General features: G+C 38.0%; 1 protein-coding gene across 1 annotated transcript in view; it reads right to left on the bottom strand.

Moving 5' to 3' along the window:
- Positions 1 to 21,037, bottom strand: part of ghrhra (growth hormone releasing hormone receptor a) — a 98,546-nt gene extending 77,509 nt beyond the window's left edge. Inside the window, exons 1-2 of the mRNA XM_020929127.2 lie at positions 20,963 to 21,037; positions 20,505 to 20,613 (exon numbers count right to left, since the gene is read on the bottom strand). Of these exons, the coding sequence (XP_020784786.1) occupies positions 20,505 to 20,613; positions 20,963 to 21,037 (184 nt within the window). The remainder of the gene's footprint in view (positions 1 to 20,504; positions 20,614 to 20,962) is intronic.
- Between the last annotated feature and the right edge of the window lie 3,696 nt (positions 21,038 to 24,733).

Below are 24,733 nucleotides of genomic sequence, written 5' to 3'. Positions count from 1 at the left end.
AACCATAATGATTCAAACTAAGATCTTGTCAAGACATTTAAAAAGGAAAAATTTGCATTTCTACAACTCTTAAATAAATACTCATATATAAATATACCATGACTTTTAAGTAAATTTAGTTTAAAAATCATATAAATTGCTAAAATCTAAGCTGTATTTGATACTTTGGTTTAAAGACTTGAAATGACTTGAAGATCAAAGCCAGACAACTTGGACTTCACTTGGACTTATGGGCCAGTGACTCGAGACTCGAGTTGGACTTGCCTGTATTTGACTTGAGACTTGGCTCAGACTTGAGGTCAAAGACTTGAGACTTACTTTAGAGTTGCAAAACAGGGATTTGGTCCCACCTCTGCCTTACTCTGAGTGGGCTTGTAACTTATTATTTATTTATTTATGTATTTATTTATTTTTTTTACATTTTTTCATAAACAGTATTCAAGTGTCTCGATACCAACATTTCAAACTCGATTTCAGTGCTCAAGAGTTCCAATACCAATAGAGAATGTGATTTTCAACATTCAATCATAGTGAGTTACATTCTTTTATTACCATGTGGCTTTATATCTGTGTCAGTCATCCTGGTAGGTTCCATAGTGGTCCACCATAGGCCTATACTCTATACACAGTTTTATACTTCTTCTGATACAGCTCAAGGTCATTCTAAAGCTAATCAGGAAAGTTTTTAGTACTGGTTACTGTATTCTAATGTACCTAAAGTAACAACTGCATTCCATGATTTAATACACCCCTCACCACTGTATGAAGTTACGGCTTATTTCTCCGATATTCCTGTCTGCGCTGATATCTGTCGAACAATAAATCATTAGCAGAGACTTGTTGTGCTACTTTGCTCTGTTTGTCACGAAGCAGGTCCCTGGAGATGTGGACCCCATGAGGAGTCAGAACGCCCCCCACCAGGACACAAAGATGGCCGCTCCGCCCCCATTAGCCCGACGATGACCCCAGACACAGAGTTCACAGCTGTACAAAGTCAAAACAGCACTTTGACCACCAACAGCTGAAGTTCAGACTGGACTCATATAACCCTGAACATCAGGTCATTTCAGATGGGACTGTGGGGGAGTGATTAAACCCAGTATCAGAAAATAATATTTAAAAGATGCACTATGTAACTTTTCTAAGGAGTTCACCGTCTGCCTGTCTCCATGGAGATATTATTGCTTTGATGTTCCACAGTATGGCATTAAACTTTCATCTTTCATTTATTCAGTTAGATTTTTTTTATAGCTTGAAAAATATAATAATACCATTAGTGGGGCTTGTCTCTCACAGATCTGACATAGTGGTGTCACCTGCTTGTCACCATGGAGATTACTTTAATTCCATACTGTGGGACATTCCAAGGAAAATTCAAACACAAAGGCTCGGACAAGGATTAAACTGGGACTAAACGAGGACTGAATCTGGACTAAACCCATATGACCTCACAGCTGTATTAAGCTGTGAGGTTAACCTCCATGTTCAGGTTTATTCAGACAGTTCTGCAGCTAAAGTCTTTAACCCCACATCTCCATGGAGACAGAGGACTTTAATTCATACTGTGGAATGTCTCCGGTGAAATTTAAATGCAAAGACAGGACCAGAATTATTCCAGGACCAAACCAGAACTAAATCACAATTAAAAGAGGACTAAATCAGGACCAAATCAGGACCAAACCAGGATTAAACTGGAACTGACCGGGGACTGAACCAGGACTAAACCCAGATGACCTCACAGCTATATAAAGCCCTTATCTTATGTGGCTACTTTAACCTCTTCAGGCAGGTCTGCAGCTCAAGTCTTTATCCCCACATCTGCTTCACCCACTTAAAGGCACTGAGTGCTCTTCTGTTCAAATGATGTGAACATTGCTCGACCTGCTTCTCCAGGCAATTATGTGTTCTTTAAATGTAATTACAGACTCACACTATACTCAAATCCATTCAGTAACGCACTGAATTAATATTGTGCCATTTTCTTCCCTTATTTAAAGGTGCACGGCGCAACTTTTATGGTGGAGGGTTTGCAACATGCTTGTCTCCATGGAGATGTTATTGCTTTGCCTGGAAAGTTCCATGGTATGACATTAAACATTGCTCAAAAATAGATCCACAAATCTGAAATGTAATGTAGCGTAGTGCCGTAACCTGCCTGTCTCCCTTGTGATAGAGGTTTAATCTGTACAGTGGAACATTCTAGACAAAGTAACAACATTTCCACTAGAAATGTTATTGTTATGAGATTTCCACTAGAAATGTTACGCTGTGCACCTTTAAACACTGAAAAGAGCTTAACATTGTAGTTATTTGTTCACTTCTCATCCTCCACTTGCTTGAGTACTGCCCTGCTTGGAATGTTTCACAATATGGCATTAAAGTTATCTATTCCTCCATTTATTCAGTGAGGTGTTTTTGCTCAAGAAACACTATGGAAAATGGGGTCGCCTCTCCACAGATCGGACAGGTAACTTGATGGTAAATTGTGGAGCATTCCAGGCAAAGCAATAACATCTCCATGGAGACAAGCAGGACCCACCATATTAAAAAGTTTTAAAATGAGTGAATTGTCTTGCCCGTGGATACAAAAACATCTTTGATTTCTTGATACTTTGCTGTGGCATCATACTGGGGGTGTTCTGTATGGTATCTATGGTGGAATGTTTAGGAGTTACGCAATGCACACATTAGCAAGCAGTGCCGAAAAACATTTTAAGCTTGTCTAAAAACTCAAGAAAAATACAAAATGGATTTAAACAACACATTTTCAGAAGCCTGTGATCAATACGAGCATTCATAGTCCTGTTTATGTGTTTGATTTTCAACAACAAAAAAAGTGAGTGACTAACTGAAAAACTGTTGGATAATGCTAGCTATTGTATTATTTGAGAGAGACTTGTTTAACAGCACAATTCATCTCACTTGTAGTTTCAGCTAAACCTATTCTATCTCATCAGATTGTGTTAAAATAAGGCTACATTTACACTGAAATGAATCACTGTATCAGAAACGATCTGCGTCCAGACAAATCGTTTCTGTGTCTGCAAGCCTTCCCTATCCACACAGCTTTGAACATATTTGTTTATGTTTTACAGAAACGAAACTTAAAACCACATGGCTAATTTGCATAAACTGAGCTCTCAAAAAACAGCTCTCTATTGTGCGCTGATGCAGTTCAGCTTCTGTCGCACTAAAGGACACGACTCAATGGATTATATGTGTTCTTTCTGTGTTAGAGGGGTGTTCTGTGCTTCTATTACGTTGGAGATGGTTAATGTGAAACTTTTCAGAGTTTATATGTCTGCAGGTCATACGTATAGACCGTATATATGAATGGACATATATTCTAGCCTCTTACTATTTTCGCAGTGAATTACTTTGCGGCGCATAGACCTACATCAGCGTATCAGCATTTTCAGGCGTCCACACAGTGCCGGATCTGATCCATAGATGATTTCGTGGGAGCTCGCGGCACCAGATCGTTCCATCTCTGGAGCCATTTTCCATCGGATTAGTATGGACGAACACTGCATCCACAACGAAAACGACTCAAATATGCACTAGTGTGGATGGGGCCTAAAGCTTAAATTAAACTCCAACAAGTCTCAGACAGAGCGGTGATTACAGTTAGCATCACACTCTCTGGGAATGTTGATGACATCAGCTGCAAAGTATAAATAAGATGCAACAAGAAGTGCACATAGACATATATAATTACATATTTATTTACTTCCCCTTTTGATGGTAATGGGTGCTTTGCCTGTTTCCTATATGACATAATTTGATTGGATAATTATATCGAGTCACTCCTCTCATCGACATTGCAGGAAGTCATTATCTCCATAAAACAAACGGCACACAAAGATGAATTCATAATTTCTGAATGAGAGTTTTTGAATAAGAGTGTTCTGGGGAAAAAAAAAAAAAAAGATTATCAGGAATTTTAAGAGGCCAGTGACAGTCTCACATTTCTCACGCTAATCTACGGTTGGCCTAAATATTAAATTATCTTCTACTGTAACTGCATTAAAGTTGTTGACTATTGGATTGTAATTATTTAGCTATCATCATTTCCTTAGTAAACAACAAACGATCCATATTATTATCACATTATGTAAGATTCTTGTATTGGTTTATCAGTCGTCAAATGTTACTGTTAAAGGATGTGTCTCAAATGTAATGCTAGTCATAAAAAAAATTGCAAACTTCTTGACACTGTTTTATATTTTGTCTGTTATTATGAGAACTAAAACACAAATTGGACATTACAACGTATTTTTAATCATCTCGGTATCCCCACATCTCACACCTACTGTGTGGTTATTACAATTAAATGTGTACCAACAGGAAAAGGGATGGGAAATTCAATCAACGACAGTCTGACTCATAGCATCAGTGACTAATTAACATTGCCTTGTACGCATATGGGAAATTTTCTAATGAAGGAACAAAATGAAGGTTCAAACACGCATCCCCCCCACATACAATAAAGACCATGTGATCAGTCTAGCCATGACCAAACAACAGAGCCATTTCATTTTTCCCCTACTGTGACAATTGGCGTCTTGTGAAGCAGTTAGCAGGGCAACTGAACATTGACCTATTCTGGTTAAACAAGCATTTGTAAGCAAGTGATTATATGATAAGATAACCCTTTATTTGTCCTACAATGGGGAAATTACAGTGCTCAGCAAGACAGCAAGAGAATAAGGTGCCTGCAATCAAAAGCAATGTACATTAGAAAATAAATTCAGCTATTAAAGGAACTGTATGTAAGATTTTAAATTCCTTAAACATAACCTAACTGTGTTTCCAGATAAGAGGTAGACATGATAAAATAAATACAGCTTACTGATAACAATTGGAATGTTATTTTTTTTTTTTCTTCTTCTTCTTCTTCTTAGTTACAAAAAACATTAGACATGTTCGTTGAGCTGTTTATGTTATAATTTAATCCTTTGGTTTTCATGACAACAAGCTGAGGAAAATGTGGTCAAAGGGTGATCTGGAGATGATCATACATGCTTTTATCTCATCCTGTCTCGACTACTGTCTGCAACTCACTTTTTCCTTGTTTTAATAAGGCAGCTCTTCAAAGACTTCAGCTTGCACAAAACTCTGCTTCAAGGATTTCAACAGGAACCTCCAGAATAGCCGCACATCACCCTTATTACCAGTAAAATATAGAATTGATTTTAAACTTTGTTCTCACTTTTTGGGCGCTGCATGGACAGACCCCCCCAGTACATTACATTGCGAGCTTACTGTGCCCTCTGGTCAGAGCCTCCCCGTGGTCCCAAAGACTTGTTTTAAAGCTGTAGGCTGTAGCCCCAGACAAGATCCAATTACAAAGAAGAACAAGAATCCGTGTATCAATCGTTCATTTGTTTTTCAAAATAAAACCAAAACGATTGTTTTTTTGTTTGTTTTTTTCAGTTTTCAATTTTGTGTTTAAATGAATAATGGAAAAAACAGATAGCGGCCGTTTCCCGTTTCCATGACTTAAACTGCGATGCCGGACTGAACCAGGCTTTCTTTAGTCCTCATTTAGGACTGAGACTGGGACCAGACTGGGACCAGGACCAGGACAGAGATTGGGACCAGTTTAGTCCTGGTTTAGACCTGGTCCAGTCCTGTTTTAGTCATGTTTCAGTCCTGGTTCAGTCCAGCATAGCAGTTTAAGTCACCGAAATGGGAAATGGCCGTTATCCACTTTTTTCCAGAAACACAAAATCGAAACTGAAAAACGAATCGTTATACATTTTTTCATTTTGGTTTTGGAGACAAATAATGAAGAAAATTGTTGGGTTTTTTTAGTTTTTTATTTTTGGTTTTATATTGAAAAACAAATGAACGAATGGTAAATGGATTAACAAGCCTCACACAAATCTCTCATTTGGGTTGCCAGTCTCACTGGTGGTTTAAATATAATAGAACTCTCTCTGATCTGAATCCTCACTACCTAAACCCCAACTCCTGCAGCCAATCATTCATCAGTGTACTCTAGTACTCTATTTGCAGATTAAGGCAATGGCAACTCAGGCTCAGTTGTGACTGAGACTGTAAGAGCACCAGCTACATACAGTTCCTTTAAAAGGCTTAAGGCCCTGTCACACTTTGACGATTTAGCCAGCACATGCCAACGTATGAAAAATTTAGAAAAAACGCTGGTGTACTTTGGATCAGTTACAGGTAAGTTTTGTATAAATTATGAGCACGCTCAAACATGCTGGCATACATCAAAATACGGGAAGGTTGTCAAAAAATGTTCAGCATGCTTAAAATTTCTTAAGTTGTAGATAATTTATGTGACCGTTGACACACGTTCACACATGTTAATTCTAAGTTACTCATAAGGCCAAATAAGTTGAGATAATGTCTAGTGTTCCCATAACTTAAGAGTAAGTGCTTTAAACCCATAACAGACAGACAATCTAACACAACACTGTGACAGTTTAAACTAAGGCTACAAAACTCATATGAACAGTAAGTGGCCATCAATATAATTTGCCACTTTTATATCAGATGCCCTACCCGATACAGCGGCCACACTACCAAGGACACAAGAACAGCAGGTCTATCTGCCCTACGCCTTGAGCAAGATGTGATGAGGTGACCTTCTGGAAGATGAATGCATACCTTCAACAACACACAATCCATAAATTACAATAGCAAGTTACAGCAAAAATTTATATTCATAAATCAAGACTATTTTGTTCCATTACTTACAACAACATTGTAATAAGAATGTAAAGAGTATGTGTATGTACATTGTGTACTGTTGTAAATTGTGTATAGTTGTTGAAGTGTAGCTGAGTAAAATCTTAAGTTATGAAAAAATAGCGAATGCCAAATTTTCCCCCACAAGGGTCCTTAGTATTCACAGGTTTCAATTTCCTGTTCATAAGTGCCAATTTTAGTGCTTTTCACCATACTTTGATACTTTGTTTTGAATTGCTATTTTATATTTGCCATGGCAACAATTTATATCACTCTGAAATCTATGGATGGAGTTTCCTGTATGCATACAAGGCCAAACGAGTTGAAAGAAAGATAGAAAGTCATTGCAATTAAAGAAAATCTGAACAGCATCATCGTACATTTCAGCTGAACCATTTGTCGCTTGTCTGTTCAAATAATGTCACCTCTGCTTCCGACTATCATCAACAAGCAATCTTTTTTTTCCAAACTTTTCACAATTTTTAGTTTCTTTGGTTTCATTATCAAGGGACATGTTTTGCAAAACAAAAAAACATCAGACAAAAATATTCCCTAACCTGTCACCGAGCCCACACTTAACATTTTTCATTTGTGCCAAGTTATAAGAAAGTTCTTTTTTTAATTGTTTCTACGAATTTCAGTTTGAAATGGTCTATGGATGTCCTAAACACCATGGAACATCTGTACGCTTTTAAAAACAAACCTATAATTTCAAAGCACTCAGGCACAGCATACCTTCTCTATGAGCAGACAGCATAATGGCTTTGGGAGGGAACTTCCCCAGTTGCAGCGGATGAACAGTATGGATGACCCCAAAAAGTGAATATATTTGCAACAACACTTCCAAACTTAAATAATTTCTTAAATGTTTGCCATGATATCGACAGAGACATGCAAAGGCGAAAACATGTCAGGGAAAAGGTCCAACTTAATGATAGAGGTTTTTATGATGCAAACTAGAACTCAGTGATTTAGGGAAAAGATTGAATTGTGATTTCTTTCTGACAAGCATCACAATTGCAACGAGATTAGCAATATATGTTTTAATAATATGATTTTATTTAAAGTTCACATTTTAAATCCAACCAGAGGAATTTACAAACAGGCTTAAATTTGAACTGACAAACTAATACAGATGTCTCATTTCTGAACATGTCTGTGCAGATCAAAACTACAGGCTTAGCAGTTTTCAAGCAGAATAAGACAGGAGATTTTGTTGTTTGGGGAGAAAATGATTATACTTCAAAAACTGCCACCTTTGTGATTTGCTAATTGTGTCAGTTCAAATTGCGATTTTGATTCCTTTGCAATTCATCTTGCAGCCTTAGCAAACATATGAAATCAACTATCAGAAAGTGTATACTGTATTTTGTTACATGTAATGTTAATACTGGCATGATTATGAGATATATCTGAGTAGATGTTGTATGCGTGGTTTGGGTTAGAAGGATTCCTATCAGCGCACACAGGCATATCACAGATCATGTTTCATTGACAAACTTTGATGTGGTAAAAGAGATTTTTTGCTACATGGCATTTTTATATGACATTTCTAGCGTCCCTGAGCATTGAGAGCCATCAATTTACATAATATACTTATATACATGAGAAAATGTAGGGTCACATAACTGAGCTGGTCTGATCAGATGGGCATAAATCTACAGAGATGTGCAGAGATGAAGAGAGGAAAAGGCAGAGATACATATGGGTCAAGAGTGATTCACATTATCTAAACCAGATTTAGAGATTCAGAATCTACTTTACAAGGGAGTCTTGGACCAGAGGAGACCTGTTTGATGGTACACAGACAGGAAATAGTATGCAGACACAGGGAGAACATGCAAATTCTACACGACTACTGCTGTGAGAATGGAACGCTGTAACCTCTGTACCACTGTGCCTTAGACTTAATATGTTATTTTCATTTATTCATTTCAAGAATGCCATGCACTGTGTTTTGTTTTGATCAGATGCTGGGGCAAAACATTACACTCATGATCAGTTCTGTTGACAGTTTATTCTTGTAACATTCATTAGGAGTTTTACTTGTTGATGAAAATGCGTTTTTCGAACTTTTATTGTAGAATAACTTTGAATTGAGTTTTTACTACAAACCTGGCAGAGTAATGTTATTGTTGCCTCCCTGATTCTGCTGCCAGCGCTGGTTTGTTTGTCTTTTGGCAGATGATTCAGAAACAAACGGGTGGATTTTCATTTTGCAAAAGTCATTAATGAGATAATCATATGTGTGGCTTAAGGTCAGAGTCAGAATGCAGGAAGTTTGAAGGTGTTCTCAAGTATTGCACATTTCAAAAAAACCCAAAATAAGATACTCTAGATATTCAAAGTAATTATCGATGGACCATATTCACATAATTATATAACAACATACAGTATATAGCGCTATGTTTTATTTGAACTTAAACATCTATCCATCTGTCCATGAAGACACACGGACAATGTTACCAGGCCAAGGTACAGGTCAGATCTGTGGAAAAAGAAGTCCACTCAAGGCATATTTTAAAGAATATAGTGTATCATTTAATCATATTTTTCAGTCTGTGATACTGAGTTTTCGCTATCTGTAACTATGCACTGTACTTCCCCCCAAAAAATATAATCATATTCTCCAAAGGATGCATTCCAAAAATTTAACAATGCAACTATCTTGGAAACAAAGATGAGCTGACAAAACCTTTAATTACAGGAAGATACTGAATCACCATCTTTGAGATTTGGAAAAAAAATCTCTTCCATTGTATCGAAAATGTTGTGTTACTTGGTGGAGTCTGAAGCTGTGATAAGTGATAACCATTACCTTATTTTTGATGGTTGACGAATTTAAAGCCTTATATTGAGATAACTGAAGCTTGTGTGTGTGCATTCTCTTTGGCCTTTAAGCAGAGGCAGCAGTCAGAGCAAGTGAATGTCATTTCATTTAGGATTAGTCTTGACGTTAAGAATGACTTTGTAGCAGACAGAGAAGGCAAAGCTGCAGAAGATTGAGCAGTGACATGTTCTTTTGACAGCACAAACCCAGACATAATAGGCATAGGATGGAGATACTGGGAGGCATAGGGTTTGGCACTTTACAAGATGCATGTTGCTTTTTAATTCTGACTGTGTTATCGAAAAGTGTAGACTCTCATGCAAAAAATATCAATACGTCTGGAGTTACCATGTCAATTTTCACTGCACGGAAATGGCAATGGAAAGTTAAAACAATACTTTGGAACATAAAACATACTACACTCTTGGAGGTACAATTTCTTGCAAACTTAATCAAGTAAGTGTAACTGATTTGGATATTTATCAAACTTTATTTGCGCCATCCTTCAGTGCTGAGGGAACTGATCAGGAGTGTGTTATTTATGTATTAGTATATAAAGAACTTTTTCAAATCTCAGTATTATGATTCATACTTTGAAAAGGTTTTCATTTTTCATTCTGCTCTTTTCATCTCTTCTTTCTCATTTAATGTCTCTATCTCTTTTTAATTTTATGAGGATTATTTATGTTTTGATTTGTTTTTATTATGATTTTAATGCATTTCTTATTCTGTAAAGCACTTTGAATTACTTAGTGTACGAATTGTGCTATACAAATAAACTTGCCTTGCCTTGCCTTGCCTACCTTACAATGGATATATGCAATGACCTTTTGGGAAATGTATATGAGCTTCAGTATATGATATTTGATGATATGTATATTTTTTTTTTATGAAAAAAAAATATAAAATGCCAAAAAGCTGGAACACCATATGTATGACTGTATATTTATATGGACATAGCTAACCTGCTCGTTGCAGCGTTCCAGATGGGAAGTGAAAAATGGGTGGATTCAGGCCCCATCGACTCTGTTTCCAATTGACTTTACATTGAAACATTTTCTCCATAAATGAATTCCTATTTCTAATATTGAACTTGGCTCTAAATTCGCCCTATACCTGCCAGCATAGTGAGCTTCATTTGACTGGAGCCGAACACTATGGGTGATGTTATGCTCCCTTAGTCCATTTCTTTATACAGTCTATGGTCCAAACTGCACATTTCATTAAACAAATGTTATGTGCCTATATACAATATCCACTGTCTTTAATGTGTCCCTTTGTCCCATGGGTCTATGCTCTTTCCCCACTGCACAATACAGCTCTCCAGCCAGAAAATGTAAAAATAAATGGTAAATGTCCTCCCTCTAGATCAAACCATTCTAAAACTACTAAGAAAAGCTCCTATATGTTGGTTTTTTTTTCAGTATCAGTACTTGAAATGAGGATCTATCATTTCATTTTCATATCATAATCATTTTGCGATCAATTAGTGTCTGGGAATCGATTCTTTTGACAACTTTAGTCAGGAGTCTACTGGATTTGTGAGTATTTACCATGTTCTCTAGGGGAGACTTCAAACAGGACTGAGCAAAAAACTCTGACATTGAAATAATATACACATTTGTTACAGTCAATAACAGTCTATTAGCCAGGCTGGCACCACCTAGTGAATAGAATTTAATTTCTCTCCAGCCACTAGGTCAGGAATCAAAATACACTAGACGGTTCGCAAAAACTCCGGAAGTGCAAGTTCAGGCACCAGCCAATCAGCGAAGAGCCATACATTCTAAGTTGTCAACGATTCCGAGATTGAGGATTTAAAGCCGGAACAAAGAGAATGTTTGGTGAATTTTATCAAGGGGAAAGACGTTATTGCCCTTCTTCCTATGGGATTTGGGAAAAGCTTAATATACCAGTTAGCTCCGTTAGTGGCACATTACATACGTCACGACCAAATAGCAGCAACTGGTTAAATGATTAAAAAGTACCCACCTACTGTCAAGTGAATAAATCCTACCACTGCAGGGTCAGGTTGTTTCTATGAAGTGAAATGAAGTAAACAGTCTACAGTAGTCTATTCAAAATCCCTTTTTATATAACCATTGACAATACTATATAATCTTGAGCTCATTTTTTTTTATCTTACTATGTATTTTACCACAAGGTAGCAGCACAGGGGGTATCCCAATTAGTGACAAATCACACCAAGTCATTATAATACAATTCTTCTGTGTTAATCTATCCATCATTTCCTGCCAGGAGGTCAAAAGAAGTGCTATTTAAAGATTTTTTTAGAACACTTGAGAGACTGAGTGTGCTTGTCCCAGAAAGCCATGGCATCATTTAAATAAAAGGAGCCAAAAGTCAGCTGGCAAAAAGGGATTTCAAGGCTAGACTGGGAGCAAGTAACAGTGGGGTTCCGGTATTAATGTAGTCATGCATCTCCAACAGGAACCAAAAAGATAATTAAATCCAAATTATAGGGGGTTGCAAATGTTATTCACTTCAGGATGACACCTCAGAGTTTTATTTCAGAAGTGTTTTTGACACCATAATCACCTGAGAATAAGTGTTTCATTATAAAGTGCTCTCTAGACCTTCACAAAGGCAGGGGGGCAGCGGCCAATCGGATGTATAGTCCACAAGGATTACGATAACAGTATAAAATAAGAAAGCATGCGTTTGGATTATTAGTTTGGATTTGGCAGTGGGTTTTTGCTCACTAATGGGCAGTGAGACAATATGGATATCAGCACAGTGAATGCCATATTTAAGTTTGGGTTTTTTTCTATGGCTTTTCACAGACTTTCATGAGAAGACACAGCGATTGATTTAACGACCAAAAACTCCAAATTACCGAAAAATTATTCTGGAAGTTGGATGTTTCTGAGTTTCATTTGCTAAGCAGATGACAGATGGTAAAAACTAGAAAAAAAATTATATCCATGAACATATTGTTGTCCAGAATGATGTTTTTTTTTTTTTTTTAATTGCATTCAAAACTGTATGTAAATGTATTTTGTTGAGGATCATGTATGGTTAATGAACTAAAGTGAACGTTAAACTGTATATCCTTGTCCTGAAAATTATGCATCAAATTTCTTTCCTTTTTACTATTATAGCATAGTTGTTTTTGTTTGCTTGTTTGTTGCAGATTTTGAGAGTCATTTTGTAGAAGGTCCTCAATATACTCTGAATATACTAAGTCTGAATATCAGCCATGTACTGTTATATTACATGTTGTTACGAAACTGTGACTTGACAATAGACTTCTGTGTGCCTGTGTGAAGGTTAAGATTAAGCTTTGTGAATTTACTGCAGTTACCACATATTTTTTTTCTATGTGTGATGCCCTTCCATCCACAATGAGTTATAAATTGATCCACCATGGTTTGATTTAACATATTGAACAAAGCAATGATAGTTTCTCCATCAATCATTTTGCTAATCCAATTAAAGCCACATTTATAATATGCAAAAAGTGTGTAATACTGACAAGCCAGACTAACGCTTATTTTTAATCAATCAATTAATCAACAACTTTATTAATCCCAAAGAGCAACTCAGTTCTCAGATCTCTGGTTGAGCGCAAACCATGAATAAAATCATGTGCATACAACACTCAGCAGACATTCAACCCTCACTGCATCAGGGGACACATTAGTAATTACTTACTTATTACTTGTATTCACCATAACCCAATCATCAAAATCATCCAAATGATTTTACTTAATCTAAAAAAAAAGCACACACAAAAAAAAACACTGTACTTGTACTTATACTGACAGAGAAAAATGTATTGTAATCATATGCAGTGATGTTGAAGTTTAGGTCCTGGTACAGCTAGAGGCTAAAATGCTAATGGGTTTAAAGAGAAAGTGGTCAGAAGTGATTTGGTCAGAAGTGATTTCTGAAGTTAGTGAAGTTATATCTGGTTTAGTCTGGCTTCTAAACGAACCCAACATGCTGTCACATTGTCTTGCTTAAGGATTAAAATAATTTCTATTATGTGACGGTTTATTTAGTTTTGTATTGAATTTGAGGATATTATGCCTTCGAGCTGAAGAAAACTAGAGATAATAAAGCATGTTGGTACAAAACAAGAGTCCAAATGGATGTATTTTGTGTGCAGAGCACACTCCCCTCAGAGTAAGCCCAGTTAGTTAATTAGAAACACACTTTATCTGACAACCATTCACTTGCTGGAGGCAGTTTTGATTCAGCCATTAACTTAAATAGACATGGACAGTGGAGGGCGGGGCATAATGCAAGACCTAAACCATGAAACTGTGAACTACGTGAAAATTATTAATGGTTGTGTAGCATTAGGTTAGACTATGAAACATAACAAACACATTAACTCCAAGATTTTAAAGGGAATATTTGTATATTGTCATTTAACATTTGTTCCTGCTGAAATTTAAATGCCTTTTACATGGTAGTAATGAACACAGAGGAAACATTCAAGCTCCTGATGGAGGGAGGAACTGAATCCAGGACCTTGTTCTAACCATTGTAAAGGCATAGTGTGCTTTTTCAGGTTCTCAGTTAATAGAGTGAATGTGATATTTCACAGTAGCATGCAAGAGATGTTTATTTCCGTTTTTGTTTTAGAAAAATAAATATACACATTTTTAACTCAATTTGTATGACCCAGAGTCTACATTTTTCAAGGAATTTATGGAAAAAAAATAAAATAAATAAATAAATCATATTATTTGGCTCCTTAGAGAAATCACAACTATAACTTCTGTGTTGTCAAGATGAAAGTGCATATAGTGTAAATACTGTATTAGTCATGTTTTTTGACACTTGTTGAACAGCCTATGTAGGTTATAAAAGTAGCTGTGCTCCAGATGTTCAGTGGCTGATGGAGTGCACATATTCTGAACAGAGGGTAATTAGGCCTCAGCGCCAGAAGCTGGTGAAGGGCCTATTAGTATCGTAAAGCAATGGTAAGAGTAGCTGGGAAGTGAACTGACGTGAAGTGAGTTGCCCGTAGTGACCAGGAGCCCCTCGCCGTGACGTAGGAATGCACCAGAGCTTTCAGAAAATGTATAGTTTATTATATAGAAAAAAGCTGAACATTGTTTGCGTATCAGAAAGTGTTTCTCCTAACCAAACCACCCATTTTTCACCTAGTGAACAGTGGTGAAAACTCAGGAAAATTTGCTCTAACTTTTGGCTATTTACAATTTCCAAAAATCAATAAAATGGCCCACAGAAGAAAAAATTGCATTAGGGCCTGGCCACTCTGCACACGTCAGCGTTTATGCACGTAAACTCTCAAAACCATAGTCACACACCAACAAAGACGGCCACACCGGCAGCACCAGTAGGACGTATGGACGCAGCACAGGCTCTGTGTTTCTCAGTGGGAAAGCCCATCAAGCTTGACTCCGCGCATTTAGCCATTTGTAACAGATCTACAGTGAAACTAACAGCTGAACAGGCTTGTAACTGCTGTCTGTACAGGCTGATCACAAAGCACTAATTAACAGTCTTTCTGGCCCTGGGTTCTTTCAAACGATACATAACTGCCCCAGGAACACACTGTGCTCATGGTAAATGCACAAATACAACAATAGCTGCATGTTCTCTATGTGTTTTGATGGGGATATACGCCTACACTCGTGTACTGTGTCAACAGATAGGTTGGATTCTATTTTCTGAAATGTATGCGCGCAGGACGTGCTGCTCCGTACGCATACCAAGAGCTGGCACTGTGGCCGTCCTCTTTCACTTTTAATGCATTTGAAAAAATATGCATCCAAAAGTTGCAGTTTTTACACTTGCTTAGGGTGAAATACGTGTGTATGGCAAAAAAATTCACGTAGAATCATGAAATTTGACAGAGATGTAGATCATGCCAAGACGAGTAAAAACTATTATTATGTCAACGCCGTCTGATCCACTAGGGGTCATCGATATTGTATTAAACTGTGGAAAGCACTTTCTGTCGTACTTTTACAAACACACTCTGAGGGCATTCACCTGAACAGGCTCAAATTTGATACACATTATCTCAAAGGGTGAGACATCAAAAGTTATCCAAATTCTTACCCCTAATTTACACCGAAGTAGTAACAGCACATAAGTGCAACAGCACAGCATACGCGTAGGTATCGCTTTCCATTTTAACTGGTTAAACAGCTTACACGAGCGGTGTCATATGTGCATCCAATTGCCGTCATTACGCTACACGCCTCTCAAATTAGGTTGGAGTTCCAATATTTCAGTGTTATTGGAGCGTCTCAAGGCTTTTTAACAGGGGCAAGACAGGAAATATGCACAAGGTGTCAAAATAAATTTCCGATGCCATTTCAAAATATGTTCTCTAAAACCACTACAGTCGCGTAAACACTCACTCGAGGAATGACTTGTGATGGACTGCGGAAAGTTTACAGCCATGGAGGATAAATATAAAACCCTTCACGACATCAGACAGCAACTTTACAAGGACAACTTCTGAAGGAAAAGGTGCGTGGTGCAGACAACCAAAGTTGGATGGAGAGTGGCTTAATTAAAGGTTGTATAGAGGATTCTCCAAGGAACGAGAAATCCAGCGACTGTTTGTCCTTTTTCAAATGTTGCGCATGCGTGAAACCACCCCCCCTCCCCTACAGGTCCCTACGTAGAAACGCTTTCTCCCGCCTCCTCTTTACGCCAGAAACAGGTTTGTTTACAGCCGGTGCGCTGCACATGACTTGTAAACAACTAACTACAGTGTTGGTTAGGCAAGGTGGAGAAGTGAGGAGCGGGGGGAGCGGGTGTGCGGACATTTTGTTCGCGGACGAGAAGTGAGGAGCAGGGAGCAGAGCGGAGCAGGGAGCAGGGAGAGGAGAGAGGAGAGGGGAGCGGTGCGCGGAGATTCCGTGCCCGGACAAGAAGTGAGGAGCAGGTAGAAGAGCGGAGCAGGGAGAGGAGAGGAGAGAGGAGAGAGGAGAGGAGAACGGAGAGGGGAGCGGTGCACGGAGATTCCGTGCCCGGAGAAGTGAGGAGCAGGGGGAAGAGCGGAACGGGCAGCGGGGAGAGGAGCAGGAAAGGGGTGCAGAGAAGGTTGCGCGGAGATTCCGTGCGAATGAACTAGCTACAACACGCAGCAGCAAGCGGACTCTTTCTTTGCCTTGAAAATTACGTTTTCAGACATAGGATATCGCTTTCGTGTCCTGAAAAACGTTTGACTAGCTCTTGGAAATAAAGTACGTTTTCATAATAAGCAGAAGTGACCTGTCCAGGAGTAATTTGGCGACCAATGTGTCAGTCTTTAGACCCTGCGTCTGCTTCAGTCGCGCCATCGCTGGAATGAATCTTCAAGAATCACCTTAGTTTGGCTTCACTGCTTTTCCCCTTGTCTTCTTCTTTCAGTGACCTCAAAAACGGACTTTCTTTTGCGGCTAACTGCTCCTGGATTCTTGTCTGCCATTGCAACAAACTTTGTGCTAACTGCGAGGAAGATATAGGTCAAAAAAAGCCGCTAAGAACTGTTGCGTTGGTGGAGTAAACAGCGTCTGTGCGGCTTGCGTCTGTGGACTGCGTGACAGGCGTACGTAAGCCACGTACCGGCAGCGCGCAGGCAAGTCATTTACGCTAGAAACGTAGGGAGATTGATTGACAGCCTGTCAGCTAACAGATAACGAGGCAGTGTCATTATCTATTGGCAAATGTTTAGCTGGCCCCACCACGTCCAGAGTTGATGAATTTTTATTCTCTTTTTTTTGGTCATCATAATTACAAGGCTACTGCACCTCTATAATGCTATCATTGACAACTTGAAACAAAAAAATATCCTCCATACAACCTTTAATGCGAGCACTGCAGCAATGGTTTGTTATCGCTGCAAAGCATCGTCTCTCTTGTTGTCAACTTTTGTTTTGTGATACATTAATTATCAGCAATGAATACAAAAGTGATGTAAAAGTTTAGTATTTAAACGTGAGAATACATATAGGATGGAATTACAGGAGCAAAAGTACGCACATATGGAACTCTGCCTACCTTACGTGTCACTGATGCTCCTAGCTTAAATTTTGAGTCTCTGCACAGCTAAGCCCCAAAAAATTGCACAAAATGTATGCCATTTATACAAATGGCTCCCATTTGCATACGAACTCCGATTTCAGTAAAAATGTACGCTTGCGGCACACAAAGGCCGATCATTGCCACTTGCAGCTTTATTTTAAAAAGTTTTCAATGACATCATTTGTCTAAATGAATAGGTTGGTATAGGTGCAAACTGAAAAGTATTTGAAGTTTTAAATGCAGATTGTTACAGGATTACTCAAACATGCAAGAATCAATCAAAATAAGACTTGAGAAAGCAAATACGCAGGAAAACCATTATAGCATTAAAGCTTTAATGAACCCTGTCACTAAACACAAATCGCAAATCTAATCGCAATCGCTTGTATGAAAAATTGCAGTTTGATATTTTTCTCAACATGCAGCCCTACCACACAACATCCTTCTGTACCTGTGACATAGAATACTGTACTACATTTAAGTGGGTAGATTTGTTTTAGAATGTCAGTCCAATTCATATTTGTTTATTTACAGTGATGTTTTGATGTTAATTTGACAGGATTTTGGGAACATTTGCCCAGGGCTCCAGAAAAACATCAAATACTATTGTATCACATGAATAAATTGGACTTGACTGAACAATTAGAAGCTCTGAGTGATTTGAAGTGAAATAGTGATTTGGGATTTGAAGTGAAATATCTCTTGAAAATGTCTTGACCTGACAGTGAATTTATAATTGAGAGATTACAGGTTAAAGATGCACTATGTAATTTTTCTGGTGGGGGGTCTCCTACCTGCTGCATGGAGATATTATTGCTTTGCTTGGAATGTTCCACAGTATGCTCTTTAACATATTTTGCATTTATTGAATTACAAATGTTTTATTGCTAAAGAAATACATAGATCTGACCTAAAAACAACTGTGAAATAAGTCTGCTGTCTTCCACGTTAGAAAACCATGGTGCACAATGGAAGCTGACGTCGCCATAAGCGTCATCACAACCTGTCCTGTGGAAAGCTGAAGATCACACGAGCAAACCACAGATATTTTCTTTCATTTGTACCAAAAAAGACGACATGACACTGCTGAATTGTACTAGTATCACAGATTAAGAAAATGAAATTGGTGCTAAAAGCAAATTGTTGTCCTGAAAATAAGTGATTAACGATTGTTCAAACATGCACGTACTTTGAGCGAGTAAATGGTGAGGGGAAAACAAATATAACATGGCTCTAAAAGGTCTGAAAAGTTGATTTTGCAAAATAAAAATCGCTTTAATGCCTTGGTGTATAACATTCTAAGCAAAGACATGAAAACAAGCTTGTGACGAACCCTCACCAGAAAATATAGCAGTATATAATGTACCTTTAAAGATGTGAAAGCAGTAAACAGTCTTTTAGAGCAGGGTATTTCAGGATAGAAAATTGACAGTGATGTTGACCTGTGCATATTGCATCTAACGCTTTAAAAAACACATTTCACCCTTTACTATAAGATCCATTCACAGAGCGGTAAGCTTTCCTGCACCTTGGCAAACTATATTGTGGGTTCAGCCTACACCCACATCCCAATTCAATGTCATAACCTCAGATGGAGGACAGATGCCTATATAACTCTATGCTGATGCTTATCTGTATTTCTATCATGTATTATGTACTTGACATCTGTGGTATAGGTCTTGTCGATGAAATGTTGATCCTTTTAAAATATTATATGTCATCTTTTTCTATTTAACTATTTGATGTTGATCCACAGCGAATAATTGAGTTTTTAAGGTGATCTAACAGCGATATAACAGCAATATCTAAACAGGTCAGTGTTTCATTTTTTAGAGAGTATATGAAGTTTCGCCTCACTGACAAGACATGGGACTTTCTTTGTGTTACAGTGATCCTAAATCAACCCTACCGTGAATAAATGCACAGTCTGTCTTCAAGTTAATAAAGCAACAAACTGGTAAATCCATTATCGTATAGGCCTTCTCCACACGTTCCAATTTCTGTTGCCCTAGACAAACGCATGACTTTTAATCTGCATCTACAGCCCCTTGTACAGCCAATCACTCGCGCACATGCCACATTTATACATAGGCAAGCTGGGTGAAGTGTCTTGCCCTGAGACACAACAAGACATGGTCAGACAAGCATACAAGTCTATAAAGCATTGTTACAGAGCAGATCTGTCAGAGCAAAAAAGCACATTTTAAAGCGTATTTAGTGCAATAAAATCATCCATAAATAAATGCAAAAAAAGTTCAACACCATATTGTGGAAATTTGTATGTAAAACAATATCTCCATAGAAGGAAAGTAGGGGACCCTCCTCTAAATCACATCAAGGTTCAGCTTTAAGGATATAAAGACATCTTAAAATGGTCATATCTTGTGTAAGAGGGGAGAGATTCTTAAATGTTACTGTAAGATTTATCATATCATGAGGGAGGATTGTTCAGGAAGCCAAAGATAGACCTTATATAGCTGTAATAGCTTAAAATGAACCGTGTTGCTTGATGGTGTAATGAATTTAAATTTGGGCATGACATTAGATTGCAATGTTCTTTTTGTTTGTTTTTTGTTGGTTTTGTATTAATAATGAAATGAACCTAAAGTTGCGGGTATTTCCTTCAAAATACGCAGATCTCTGGAAGAAACAAGATCTAATTCCTAGTCAAACGTTTGATGAAGACACTATTATGAACCAACTCACATGGTGGCATTTATCAAGGTCATCATAATTAAATAGCCATGAACCCGCTGTGCAAACGCAAACACTATTTCTCTAAAAGGTCTTTGCGGTTAATTGAAATGCATAAAAAGTCCGATCCATTTTTATATGTCACCCCGCGCTGACCAGGTAAATGTTGCGTGCGTGTGCGTCTTGGTGTGCGCTGTCACGAAGTCTCGCTTCTTGGCGCTATCCATCATTTACTCACCGCTTTGCTGGCTTCGGTTCTGCATCTCGCTCCTTCTCGTCTCGTTGCAGATCTCCCATGCCCTCTGGTGCTGCCGTTTGATTTCGCAGTCCGGATGGATCGCCCCCACCTGCGAACAACCCCAAAAGTATTATGTTAGATCGTAAAACAAGGTAAAATGTTCCAAGCGACCCGTGCGTAAAAATGCGTTATTATTCAAAACTGTGAAGAGAACAATGTCCAAGTTTCATCTGTAATGGAGAGTCGTATTATGTTCTACTGTCATAAACATAAAAGTATTAAATTGTCCCAAACTGAGATACTTCAAAGGCGGTTTTCATCTTGTTTGTCAAATCCCTGTCAGATATCCTGGAATGTTACGCACTATGGAAGCAATGGAATAAAACAAACAAAAAAGCAACAGCAAAAATCCTGATAGGGTAACTTTTTATCACTGTAAAATATTGAAACGCACGTACCATAAGTCCATAGCACAGGTGAAAATATAGGATGAAGAATACCAATTTTCCCCCTTTTTTCTTTTCAATTTCCATCCTGATAGTCCCCACGAGACAATGGCGCGCGCGTAAAATCCAGTTTTTTAAGGCTCTTTTGCGTCCGGGGAGTGTTTTTGAACGGACCCGAGTTTCAACTACCGCTCCGCTGCTGCCGGTGAAGCGTCACTCTTTCTGCCTAAAGTAGATGAGCGCTCGGTGCTCGGTGTTTTCCGTGTGAGCAGCAAACTTCGTGTCACCTCCTCCCTCTCTCTCCTCTCTCTCCTCTCTCTCCTCCCTCCTCTTTCTGCATCTGAGTGCGCTCAATGAATTCCCGAGTCCATTCACATCCACTGATGAGAACCAATCCATACCAGTCCATTGTATCATACACAGATATTAGTGTTAAATAAGGAGTTAAAGGGCTTATTATGAATGTACTAGACAAGTGTGATGGAGACGACCCCCAGCCAGTCACCCCAACAGTGTCATTATAAATCTGAGTACGGCCTATTTGTCATTCGTTTTAATGATGGTCATGCCAAATAAGCCCCAGTGTTAAACGTGCAAAATACTAAAAGGACCATTTTAAATTCAAGTAATATTCAACTCTATCGTTCTTTTAAATCTGAAATTATTTGGAGTACCCCTAGCTCCTCTTGCGCCTATTGGGAAACACTGATATATGCTGCTGCTGATTGTCCCGGCTGTTGCAGAATTCATAAAAGCTGAAATACTCTCCCATTCATACACAGATTCACACACCGGGCATTGGGGGACAAGGGGGGATAAGTGTCTTGCCTAAGGACACAGCATTCATCTGTGAGCTGGGATCGTACCAACAACTTGTAGGTCAGTGGATGATGAACCAATGATGTTTTTAATGCCGCCAAACTTCGGATTAGTGGGCAAATACTACCAATTGAGCTACTGTCAGGCAAGTAGCAGATTTACTTACTCCAACATGCATGAATCACACTAAATACAACTTAGAGAGGGGAAATGAGAAGAGGAAATGACTATAACATGGTAAAAAAAAAGCTCTAAAAAGTTGATTTTGCATAATAGGTTTGCTTTAAGTCACAATATACTGTACTTATGGTCTTGTAATTGATGCATTGTGACATAAAAAATTGTCCATGATGTTGAACCCTATAGGCTGTGTAATATCTGAACTTTCATTAAGCTGTATCTTACTTACTACATAAAAATAGGCATGTGCAATACAACAAACAAAGTGCAAACCAAACCAATATAAGTGTTTATTATAATTCATTATAAAATCAAAGAAGTAACTTGACATTTTAGCACTTTTCTTGAGGCTGGAGGCCATACTGTATTCTGCTTTTATAAACAACGAAACCAGAATACTCTTTGTTGCCTGGGTTTATTGCATTGTAAACAGTTCTGTGAGTCCCTCTTCTATGACCTTTCCCCCATAAGAACATGAATAGATTTGTCTCAGAAAATGTGGCTATAATGGCCAAGGCACCATGGTTTTCAGGTTTACCTTAGCAAGCATTTTACATCATTTTTATTCGCAACAACGCCACTAGGAGCTCCCAATTACCTGTATGTTGTTGTTTTTTTCCTTTTAGTTTCTTTCATTACAGATTTGAGCTATATATATATATTTTTTTATTTTCTTATATATATTTTTTTAAGGAAGTGTCCGGGGTGGAGGAAGTGTGGGAGTCCCTGCTTAGACTGCTGTCTAAGGCCCCGGAGAAGCAGAAGAAAATGGATGTTTTTTTTATAATCATTCTCGATATGACGACTTGTGATTCTTTTTTTTTCAAACACAGAAAAAGCCATTCAATATTGATTTCATAAACATAAAACAATACAAACTTTTAATCACTGCTATTTGACACAAAAACTAGTCCAATTTCTTGCTCCAAAGTCTGAACTCTCCTCCACATGTTTTAACTGACGGAGGGCTGGCTGTAGGCCCCTTGAGTAAAAAGAGCCAAGCATAAAATTGACGATTAGAACGTCAATCTCAATTAAAATTTGATTAGCTGCACAGCCCTAGTCAAAATTCATTTCATATTTCTGAGTTTTGCACATTTCACACAATTAACATTAGAGAGTAGAGTGAAATATAAACTGACAATGTTTGTGCATGTATTTCAGATTGTAACTTAAAGGTGTACTGCGTAACATTTTCTAGTGGAGGGTCCACCACCTGTTTGTTTCCATGGAAATGTTAATGTTTTGTCTAGAATGTTAAACAGTATAGATTAAATCTATCTTTGGATAAGAAGATTACAGCACAATACTACATTACAATTCAGATCTGTGGTGAGTCGCCCTGTTCAGAGAAGAAGAAATTATTATTAATTGATTTTTGAGCAATAGAAATACCCACAATATACCCATTAAATGGATATGTTTAATGTCATATCATGAAACATTCCAGGCCAAGCAATAACGTCTCCATGGAGACAGTTAGGTAGTGGATCCTCCATCAGAAAAGTTGTGCAGTGCACCTTTAAAGGATGAACTGTTGCTGTTGTTGCTGATAATGAATATTGATGCCAAAATAAATGCTTATAGATTTTGTTACAGGAATGATTGATTTTGAATTTGAGTTTATTATTGACACGACACTGTGAACTTTGGCATTTAAAGTCAGATAGGAAATGCTATAGCACAGCTACTAGATTAAATAGCATCCATGTATATGTAAGAATTTTATTGACAAAACCATATGTTTTTGTCATAGGTTACCGTTATTTGCATGTTTTTTAGCTTCATAAGACCTGTTTGTATTCTGTTTTTTATGAGTAAACCTGTTCATATGATGCCACATTTTACATCCATTTTACCAAGTAGAGATTTTTGAGAATATTTTCAAACCCAAAAACAGCACAATATCACAAAGGCTAACAGTCTCAGCATTGATCTGCAGGCGATGTATTCACTGTCGTCACGGACAAGCCACTGCTGTCAGGAGTTAATCCAAAAAGAACAATGATTCCCCTGGATACCTTTCAGTATAATCCTGGAAGACAAAAGCACCAGAAGCTCTTTACTGGCGATACACAGCTCCACTCCAATACATGTTCAGGTTTGCCAGGTTGCATTTACAAAAACTATCCTCTACAGATCCACTACTGAAATTAAAGGAACCACATGATGGATTTTCATTTTAAATTCCATAAACATGACTTAAATGTGTCACCAGATACAAGGTAGTTCAAATCAAATATAGCTCTTACTTGTAATAATTGTAAAGCTGCTTTATTCTGAACTCTCACGACGATTATCCAGTCAGAATGAGCCTCACATGTTTTCTCTCTTTTGGGGTGCCAATGTCTAAATTTGGTCTGAATCTTTACTATCAAACCCCCAGCATCTGCAGCATCATTTATCAGAGCTAGTGCAGCCTCTGCAGCCCAGTGAGTGAATTCTGGAAGTTTTGAGCAGTCACCAGAGACTTTGCCATTTCATATAATAAGAATGAGAAAAACTTGGACCCTGGACTATATGCAGGTTAAGGCACTGGCAAAGCATTTTACAGGCTCAACTGTGATTTTTTTTTTTTTTTTACTGCATACTGTTCCATTATGGGCCTCACATATGACCGCCTGACTCATATGCAGATCCATGCTCATTCTTCAAGGTGCAAAGCTCTGACAGTGCAAGATCTGGAGACAGGTCCCCGGGTGCTGCTTCTGACAGGTTTCCCCAGCGGCACTGAAGGACGGGTCAAATGCAGAGGATGAATTTCACTTCCGGGTTCAATAAAGT

This window comes from Boleophthalmus pectinirostris, unplaced genomic scaffold (genome assembly GCF_026225935.1).
Source record: "Boleophthalmus pectinirostris isolate CB_2022bp ecotype Guang Dong unplaced genomic scaffold, ASM2622593v1 HiC_scaffold_16, whole genome shotgun sequence".
In the NCBI taxonomy this organism is placed as follows: domain Eukaryota; kingdom Metazoa; phylum Chordata; class Actinopteri; order Gobiiformes; family Gobiidae; genus Boleophthalmus; species Boleophthalmus pectinirostris.
This window is presented reverse-complemented; position numbering and strand designations above follow the sequence as displayed.